The sequence below is a fragment of the Micrasema longulum genome, unplaced genomic scaffold (genome assembly GCF_059751315.1).
Source record: "Micrasema longulum isolate JH-2025_06_02 unplaced genomic scaffold, ASM5975131v1 h1tg000508l, whole genome shotgun sequence".
Taxonomy (NCBI): Eukaryota; Metazoa; Arthropoda; class Insecta; order Trichoptera; family Brachycentridae; genus Micrasema; species Micrasema longulum.
The window spans coordinates 559876-570944 of NW_028277705.1; the positions used below are offsets into that span (position 1 = coordinate 559876).

At 31.2% G+C, this 11069-nt stretch overlaps 1 protein-coding gene across 1 annotated transcript in view; it reads left to right on the top strand.

The window, feature by feature from the left end:
* LOC148280980 (uncharacterized) overlaps positions 1 to 9569 on the top strand; it is a 34376-nt gene extending 24807 nt beyond the window's left edge. The window contains exons 3-5 of the mRNA XM_088227503.1: positions 1229 to 1417; positions 4787 to 4903; positions 6491 to 9569. Coding sequence (XP_088083629.1) covers positions 1229 to 1417; positions 4787 to 4903; positions 6491 to 6565 — 381 coding nt within the window. The 3' untranslated portion in view covers positions 6566 to 9569. The remainder of the gene's footprint in view (positions 1 to 1228; positions 1418 to 4786; positions 4904 to 6490) is intronic.
* Positions 9570 to 11069: the final 1500 nt, after the last annotated feature.

Below are 11069 nucleotides of genomic sequence, written 5' to 3' on the forward strand. Positions count from 1 at the left end.
GTCCTAATCAGTGCATGTGCTTATTAAAATGCGTATCGTGTTGGTTTTATATTTTTGTGCAACAACTATGGTGAAGGTATATAATGGGTTTTGCATGTTGGTTTAATTGGTGTCCTTGGTACGTCTCGAAACCGGTAGAGATAGAAAAGTCGGTAAGTGGTTATGCAAATATTTAATAACATTTAGTAAACATATCACATTTTTTGTCCTGTCTAAAATTTGATTTAGAGTCCAAAAAAAATAGAGAGTAGAAGTATTATATTTTTGAATACGTACTTTATCATCATCATTTCCTCCCACCCCTAATGGTACATAGGGCACTACATTGGTACACCAATCGCAGCGTATCTTGATCATTTCTGTTACATTAAGGTAAGATGATCAGTCTTAGGCTTCAGGACTAAGAAATATTCAATCCAAGGACTAAGAAATATTCTAGTGTAAAAACACCTTTTTAAATAAAAATTTCTTGTTAACCATGTCGGAAATTGAACCCGAGACCTCTTGCATGGCATTACTATGTACGTAGCTGAACTGTGAAGAAACTGAAGCGCCAGACTATTTTCTTATTCAATAGATTATAATTGAATACCCAGTAGTACGTTAAGAGAAAAAATGTCTCAAAGACTAAAGACATCTTTGGGAGGAATATTTTTAGTTGGATTTTATCTGGGGGAAGAGACCATTGCATCGCAGGAGACTTTAGCGAGACATTGCATAAATGTATTTATAATAAATCATAATTAATAAAAAGGCATGATTCAACGTTATGTTTAAATTTCAACATTCTTCTTTCTTCGTGTAAGTTTATTTTCTATTTACACATACATTTGTAATTTAAATTTTTGAATGATTAAATACATTTTATATTATTTGCTTCCACTTTTGATTGTATTGTATCTCAACTTACTAAATGACTTTTAGTCTCACTCAGTCAGGGATACGTTAGTCTTTTATGTACGTAATATATTATAAACTGTGTAATGAATAAATAAATAAATAAAATGTGCCGGTCAAAATAAAATGTGATAGTATTCCTTTCGAAGATTAGTATAACCAATTAAGACTGCACGTCACCAGACTTGTTGATGTTTTGTTTCCAAATTATGAATATTTCAAACCTGATATTAATACAACATACAACCTTCTCTAAGGCTTTTTGTTATTATTATTACTACTATTTTGTTTTATATTGTACTCTAATAAAAAAATATTTTTTACCTTTTAGATCCTGGGCATAGTATGCGTGGGAATAGTGAGTTACTACATGAGCCGGTACTACAACAATTATTCCAGCCAAATCCCCGAGCTTTTCTTCCTTCTCATGTCCGTCTCTTTCCTCATCGGGACTTTCTGTCTCCTCACCTCGTGTCTGGTATCTCTGGCCACCTCCTCCATCATCGCCAAAACTATTTACGTAAGCATAAAATACATGTTTAATATCCTGGTATAGAAAAAATTAATTCGGTCTTAAATTTAAAAGCAGCCATTAATAGTAACATCGACCAAGTATCAGATTATTGCTCATATTTCTCCAATACGTATGTAGGTAATCGTAGTTTAAGCCCGATTCGGAATACACCGATTTGCTAATCATTTAAAAAAAAACTGTGTATATTCAAGAATATATCAGATAGTACATGGGAGAAAATAGAGGAACACGCCAAACTTAAAGCACTAAGAGATAGTGAAGATGATCCTAACCAAGTGGACACCCGTAGAGATGACTATAGGCACCAGGCTCGTTTAGTTACGTTCTGCAAGACTTGATAAACGCCGTCATCTAGACTCAATAATTGCAACTGCGGAACAAGCCGCTCGAAGAAATGACACAAGGAAACTTTTTCAAATCACGCGTAAGATCTGTGGTAAACGCTCGATCATACCAGGGGCTGTAAAAAACTCTGATGGAGCGATCGAATCAGACACAGATCGCGTAAAGGAAATCTGGCGTGATCATTTCCAGAAAGTATTTAACCGCCCCCCTCCTCCTTTTACACTCGATATTTCCATAGAGGCTGCATCAAGCATTCCGCGGGCAGTCAACATTCCTGACGGTTCTTCGACACTGGCTGAAATAAAAATGGCCGTGTCATACTTGAAAAATGGAACGGCACCAAGAGTTAACGATATACACCCGGAATTTCTTAAAAGCTGCATCACTGGCATTATTGGCCCTTTATACCAACTAATGACCAAAGTGTGGGAACAAGAGAGGTGCCCAAAAGACTACACTGAGTGTGGCACTGACTGTGGCATCACGCTACTTAGTGTGACGGGAAAAGTACTTAAAAAGTACTTTTATACTGCAAAGAGTTCGAAGACCCATTATGCGAGTATTAAGAGAGAACCAGGCGGGTTTCCTACCTGGTAGGGCATGTGCGGAACATATTCACAACATTCGCTGTATTCCACAGGAGAACATAGTTCCTTGGCTATGTGCTTCGTAGATTACGAAAAAGCGTTTGGTAGTCCGCCTAAACCTACAATCTGGAAATAACTTGAAGCATATGGGACGCCTATAAAACTAATCGAACTTATGGAAGCCCTTCACTCAAGTAGCGAATACCGAATCAGAATTAACGATGTTGTCACAGATTGGTTTGAGGTCACAACCGGAGTTTGCCAAGGTTGCGTCCTTGCACCGTTCGTTTTTATAATTCTTATGGACTTCATCCTTAGAAAGTCGATTCCACTAGACCGAGAAATATCCATTTCCCCCTCCCATAACTGATGATGCGGTTATAATTGACGATTCAGTCGGGGGTCTTCAAGTCACTGTAGATAAGCTAAATAGGTACTCCGCATGTATGGGTTTAAAAATTAATATTGCTAAAACCCATGTACTGTGTAATACTTCGTGCCTTGATGCTTAAAATCCTCTGACTCTGTCAAACCAAATCATCGAAAGGGTCGAGAGTTTCAAATACCTAGGAGTATATATTACAGAAAATGGCAGCTTCCAAAAATAGGAGTAGCAGGCGCCACATTCAACAGTATGAAGGCTGTCCAGGGATCGGATATTTACTTAGTAAAAACAGAATGCCACCTACATAACGCCTGCATAACACCTATTCTCCTCTACGGATGCGAATCGTGGCACCTCACAGGGGCCCAAAATAGCAAAATTATGAGTTTTGAGAATAGGTGTCTCAGAAGAATCTTGGGTGTGCGGTGGTTTGGCTTTGTGAGGAATGGGGTAATAAGAGAACGGACGCAGCAAACTCCGGGGACAACTGTCGTCAAGCGGAGGCAAAACGATTGGCTAGGCCATATACTGCGGATGCCTCCTCCCTACTTTACAAGGCATAAGGTTTTCGACGTCCTGGACGTCCACTGCTGACAGTTTTCCGGCAGTTTATGTCAGACCTTCCGACAGAGACGCACGGAGGCTCTTTGTGGATACCATATGCTCCAACTATGGAGCAGACATGGAATGATGATATTCAAGAATTCGATGGAATAACTGTTTTTGAAGTCGGTCGACAAATTGTAATATAATTTAGAATACGGAATGAAAGTAAAAACTTTTTATTTTGCGTGTATTCATAATATTTGGTTTATTAACCAAAATTTGAAATGTTTTACAAGATAAATTTTGCAAAAATGAAATGGGTGTTTTTAAAATATTTTATTATTGTACTACATGAAAAAAAAATTAACCTGTTCTAAGGAAAACAATGTCATATAGGAATTGTCAAATTAATAACATATTTTTCATTAGTCGATAATAATCAACAATTGCAATGAGCTTTTATTTAATTTTTTTGGCTTATTCACTGAATTTTCCCTAAATTTTGAATGTGTAAAGCATAGAATTAAGAATAGTCCAGAAGGAGCGTAGAATCATATTTGAATACATCGGACTGTGTCCAATAATCCCCCCACTATGCCCTACTTTCGCCGCGCGCATTCGTGATGTCACCGCGTAATGTTGCTTGATGGGAAAAAAATAATCATAACACAAATGTAAGGTAAAAAAAAGCAATCTGTTAATTTCTCTAAAATTTTATTTTGCACGCGGAAACATTGATTGACACAACAGAGTAGATAAGTAAATGGTCATTTAATAAGAGTAATTGAATAAATGAACATTGAGCTTAAAATATAAAACAAATTTTATTTTACATAAAACGGATAGTTTTATATCATGTTAAATAATATTTGATGTTTTCGAGATAATATCGTTCAAATGTCCCCCACGGCGTTGTTTAATCTGAGGTCTAATTTTCATTAGTTCTTTCATTAGATGAGCAAAGTAGGGTAAAAAATTTACTACCCTGGCAACACTAACGAAATTTCCATTTTGTTTCTTCGACAATCTGACAGATGGAAAAATAATTTAATTTTAAGTAATGCATTTGCTACTTAAACATTCGTTTATTAATTACACATGAAATGTGATATTATCCTGTTTATTTAAGATCCTAGCAGTATTTCTACACTATAAAGGCCACAACACGGCATAGTTGAATTCAAATCAGGAGTTGCGTACTGAGCGACGTCTACAAAGAAACTAATGGGTCAAAACGTAAACCTACTAATTTATGAGTAGTTTGGTCGCCTTGTGTTTGATGTACGTTTGCGGTTTCTGGACTATTCTTAATTCTACGGTGAAAAGCTATATTTTGTGAAATGGATCAGATACATGATAAAACCATTTTTTTTGTTAAAAACTCTTCCAAAATAAATTACATAAATAAACGTGTCAAGTAATAATAGTCAGCTCTTTACTGAAATAATACCTAAATGGGTGGTTTGTAATATATTGCTTTTATTTTTCTAGGAGGTTATTTACCACGGGATTGCGTGCATTCTTTATTTCTCTGCTGCCCTTACTCTTCTAGTGGAAGTAAATCATAGAAAATATACGTACAACTATGAACCCTACTTGGCGGCGTCTGTGAGTATTTTCTGCGAACCTATTCTTCAGAAATGAACCAAGCTTTAGAATTTATTGTTCTCGATGAAAGAATTAAATGTTAAGTAAATTTATATCTCGAGAGTAATGATGCGTAACCTAGAGAGAAGCCCTTATCACTTTGTTTCATAGAACGCAAGCGATGTTGGTTTGTTGGTTAGCAACCAATTGGCGGCCATTTTGTTTTTTTTTTGACAACATAAACATAACGGTTCGATCGGATGCTTTTGTAGCTGTGCTTGTTTGTAAATAATTTTGATATTTACGTTAAAATAAATAAAAATCGACTGTGGTGAATTGCAGTATGTTTGGTTGCACCAGTAGGAGCGTCAAAGGTGTTAAAGGAGTCATTTTTCGCAGGTAATTGATTCCGAATATTTTCCCATTATTTACATTGATTTTTGACATTTATTGTCCCGACACGTGTATTATGTTGCTTAAAAACTTTCCTTATATCATCATATTTACTTCAAATACTATTTTTTCTCAATTTAGGGGATACATTTGTAAATCAAAGTATGTTTACTGTTGATAGTGACAGTTGATTATGGGCAATATGTCAGGGCCGCACTAGGCAACCATTATTATTATTATTATTATGGATAACTTATTAGCGCCATTTTCGTAATAAAATACCTCAAGGGCGCTTTACGTGGTGATTCTATTGTTAAATTAATTTAATTGAAGCTTTTAAAATTGTAATTTAATTAAAACAATTTATTTTGCTGTCACATGCTACGGATATAAACCATATAAAGTTTGAGTTTTTATCGAGTAGAGGTCGATTAAAATTTTACTCGAAAATAGCAACGTAAGCCCTGAAATCGCATTTAAAATGACGTGTCCAAATTTCAAGCCGCTACAACTCGCCATTTCGGAGATGTGACGGATAAACAAATGATATAAAAAATGATATAAACTCTTATAAATAAACAATTAAAACAGTGTAAGTCACTCTCCAAGCACAAGAGTTAGTCTCTTTTTTGGAGAGTTACAGTGATAACATTTACTAGATGTGTACAAGTGTACTTTTTATGAAATTTATGAATAGAAAAAAAAAAAAAAAAACTTAACACGGGACTGTAGTTCAATGGAGTTGTGATTTATGTATCAATAAATAGAACATAAATGTATTGTGAATAAAATAAATAAATAAACTAAAAAATAAACAGAAACATGTATTTTCAGTTTTATAAAATAAATATAGGCGAATTATAGAAAAATAGATTGGAATAACCTTACAATGATAAATATACAGGTACATATTAAAAAGTATTTACAATGCAAATTAATATCCATTTGGCAATTGTCGACCTGAGTACGGCCCATTATTTTGCTGCAAACTGTAGCTTACTTAATACCCAATCGTCATAGAATGGTTTTCCTACGTTTGGGCTCCTCTCTAGGTTACTCATTATTACTTTAAGATTTAAATGTATTCTTGAGCTCTGTATTATTTTTTTTTTTTTAATGAATCAAATGATATTTTAACACGATAGAATAAGGGTTAATATTCATTATTTTTTAGTGTACAGCAATGTAAAACTAATATTTATTGTATTTTTTCAGATCATTGGTCTTATCGTCTCTGCCTTGTACTTATTCAGTACCATTCTAGCAACAAGATCGTACAGAGGAATTTAAATAATACACTGAAATATTTTCAATAATTTGAATAGCAGTAATAATACAGTCACCTACTTGTGAATTACCTAAAATGTATAGAGAAAAACAGCTTGTACTAAATAATGTTATATTACAAAGAAATCTTGACGAAAAAAATACTAAAATAATAAATGTCAGATTGTATTTTCCACATAAAATGAGTTCATACAACTAGTTTCGAAGTTAACACTGAAGAAATAAACAAACAAAAAAATACTACTTACTCATTATTTATGCAAAAAAGTCAATCTTCTAAAACCCAAATATTTAATACAATCTGTTTATTTATTTAAAAAAATATGAGTTTAGTATTATTACTAGTGGAATAAGCAGTTTTTTAATGTATACATCTCATATTATATTTGCGTATTAAATTATAATAAAAAAATGTTGATACTGCGTTTAAGAAATCATTAAAATTTCATTTTCTTACATTTAAAAGTGATTTACTTAGTTAACCCAATGAATCCATAAATGTTTTTTATTATATTGTTGCATAGCACGATGGATTATTTAAAAAAAGGGTTTAAAGTGTATCCTTATATTAGTTTTACACGTATTATAAACCGATTTATTTATTTATTAAGTAAGTAATCGATGTAGACGTTTAAGCACGAAAATTATATTAACACTGTTGGTACTGTATTTTGTCTGTTTAAAAATTCGTCTTCCTTGCCTGCAAACTTGATAAACGCAATTATACTATATTTTTGTAAACTGAGTTATTTTACATATTACAGTGTTTTTAATTAAAAAAGTTTTATAACTATTTTTTTTATACATAAGTATGATATTTTAACATTATATAAGCAGGCAAAGTTAACACCTCTGTAGGAGCTAAATGCTCGCGTTTACAAAAGGAGTTCGTTTTACAATTTTTATTACAGATTTTTTTGGTAATGTGCAAAATTTCAAAAACTTTATAATACATATTACGTATATTAAATTTATTTTTATTTTGTAGGATTTTTTTTAATGTGTTTATGTTTTTTTTGTATTTGTAACTTATGTGTACCTATTATAAAATGCAAAGAAAGAATTATAATAAAAAAATTAAAAAATGTATATTTTATTACAAAAATCGATGAATACGGAATGGATGTTAGGATGGAATGAGTTTCATGTGAACCATCATTTTGGCTTTTAATATCTTTATATTTTCAATGAATTTTATTCCGGAAGGTAATTTTTTTATTATCATTATTTTTTTCCCGCAGAGGAATAATGATTTTGTGCTGCACTTGTGTTGTATCTATGCATGCTTAAATTAAAGAGAAATGTTTTTTCTAAAATACTACTCTTTTTATCTTCGAACACTTTATTTTTAAAATATTCTACTGTGTTTCCACAGAATTCTTTAAACACCAAATTAGATGGATACATTTTAGGTTTTTTAGTTATATTCTTAATAATGTGTTATAGCATCCTCCTTATACTAGTGTATAATTCCGTACTGTAAAATCGATTGTATAATTTATCATGGAACATTTGATAGTTTTTACAGATAACATATTTGCAAATTGAAACCAAAATACATGTACAATAAAGTGTATATCCTTCTAGTTTTTAGTAGCATTTGTGAGAGATTTACATCATATTTTTTGTTCTTTGTTTATAAGTTTGTTAAATCTTAAAATACATGTTACAAATAAGAAATATTGCTGATAAAATGTAGTAGGATATAAACATGTACATAAGCAAATTTTCATAAAACGTAATGTTTTTTACTGCTTCCCTCATTACATAAGGTCACAATTTCGGTAGACCTATGTAGGTACCCTTTATTACCCTTGCATTTGAATAAATTATTAATCTTTAGTATATTGCACTGGATAATAGATACTAAATTTTAAACAATTTTTCAGTTTTTTACTACTGAAAATAAATAATATAATAAACCGGGAATCGGACAGGAATCACATTCAATATAATTTTCGGCAGACTTTCATATAATATGAAGGTATGTTTTAATTTTTCATTCTTATGAGAGAGGTTTTTAAAAGATACTCGTTAATAATAATATGTTAATTACATTAAGGTATACTTGAACAGTAATGAAATAGATTTTAATCGTTCATACTATAATATTTAAATAAGTTAAAAATAAGTTCTTATGTTTATGTATAAAATTATCTCAAACAATTCTCAATACTTGTGTTGAGAAAAAAATGTGCAAGTAGATTTTTATATTTTTCGTATCTCTTCAGTGGTATTTTTTTAAATACCAAAAATATTATTTTAATAATATACCTAGCTAATTGCTAAATAATATGGATGAATTTCTAGTTATTCACTATTGGAAGTATTGGCTCATTGTTTTGGAAATAAAATTAGGTAAATAAAAAAAAGGGTAAATTATACTCCTTTTTAAATAAACCACCCAAGATTTATTATAGTTAAAATTATTTACGTGGAAGTCCATCTGGTTTAGCTTTTGTGTGTATTTTTAAAAAAACATTAAAAAAAAATATTTTAAATGATGGGTTCATATTTATAGGTAGATAAGTAGAGGTAGGTTTTAAATTCATCGAAGACCCTTTTAAAATTAAAATATATTTAGTGTTTTGATGGCGACAAGTAATTTCGTAATGACTTTGACTTTTTTACTAAAACCAAAGTAATTTCGAATAATGCTTCATATATCGACGATTATCTAATTATTAAAAATCCTTTTTTTTAAGCACAGTTAAGCTTTGAATTATATTTTCGTTAGTTAAAGTCAATGTTTTAATCAAATTTTCAATCAAAACATCTGTCTGTGTGATTGTATCTAATCGTAGCATTTTATAGATCAATTAGATTAACTTGTACTTATGTAGTAATTCTCTGATTCTGTAACTCTAAAAAAATCTTGCATTTATAACAATAATTTATTTATTTTTTGTACAATCTATTGAATGTTTTTCTTATAAAGAGTGTTTGTCGTTTTGTTAATATTTGATGTTCACGATTATAATATTTATAGAAATAAAGTCATCAATATTATTTTATGCGTGTTATTTTATATTGTTTTTCTAACAACACAACTTAATAAAAATCTCAATTACGAATTGCACTACCCAAAATATATTTTTCAAATAGTTTTGGAAATGAAAAAAACTAAAGATTTTGTTTATTTAATTTAGCTCCCATTCTATAATAACATAAAGCTTGCCTCTATATAGCACGAGAGTTTCGGGTGAAATCACGATAATAATTCAATATTTTTTATTCGATTAAAATTACAAAACTCAATAAAAAAAAACAGTTTTCTGGAATGGGATTTTTTGCAATAAAAATAAATATTAGTGATATTTCAGATTTTGGGCCATATGAATTAATACATAAAAGACTGAAAATAGGAAACAAGTTGTTGTACAGCAGGTTAGAGCCGCAGACAACTGATTCGGTATCATTGTTGTAAAACCACAAGAAGACTTGGACAAAAAAAATATAATATGTGGAAAAACCATAAAAAATAATAAAAATGCATAATCTCATCTTCAGATAAAAACATTTGCTTTTTGACCCTAGCAATCAAAATTTAATTTTGAACTATTACAAATTATTACTAATGAATTGATTGGGCCATTTAAGTCTCTACCCATTTATTTATATGTTATGTATTATCATTATCTATCTGCGTCTATCATGAACCCCCTAATAAATGTACATAAATTAATACTTAGAGTGATGTTTCGATGAAACCCCACTTTCCCATCTGAGCCACTGTTTCACTGGACATAAGACAATTTATTTAAAAAAGACTCATTGACACATTTCTGGCCATGCGGTTATACGCGGTGAAGATTCCAGCAGAATGCTCGTACGAGGTTTTCCTGCAATTTGAATGATTTAATACCAAAAACACGTACTACTTTAGCTCGGAGGAATTTCTCTTTTGTGGCCCCAAGAGTGTTCAATGTCCTGGATGAACACATTAAGTTCTCCAAAACGAAAGTCATTTTCAAGAAAAGTGTACAAGTTTTGATTTTGTCTAAGGGAACAGACCATTGCACGAGACTGCTGCGATATATTGCATATACTATTAAGCGTGTTTTCCAGATATTTATTGAAATATATATTTGTTTATGTACAATTTAAAATTTAAATTTTTTGCTATTGTTTAATGCGCATGCTTCCTCTTTTCATTATGTTGTATTCTTACTCAACACAGGGCTCTTGACCTCATAGAGTTAGGGATCCGTTACATTTTTTTGTAATATAAATATATATATATATTATATGTATGAATGAATAAATAAATAAATAATAAAATCAACGGCTCTACCTAGGCTCCTAATCCTAACATAGAAGTAACCTTTGTTGCAACAAAGAGGAAAAACATTTTTGAGAAGGGAATATGAGAGTCTAGGTATTTACAGGACTTATGACCTGTCCACTTTAGTGGCCACTTTACACTTAGACAGGTCATAAGCCCTGTAAATGCCTAGACTCTCATATTCCCTTCTCAAAAATGTTTTCACTCTCTGTTACAACAAAT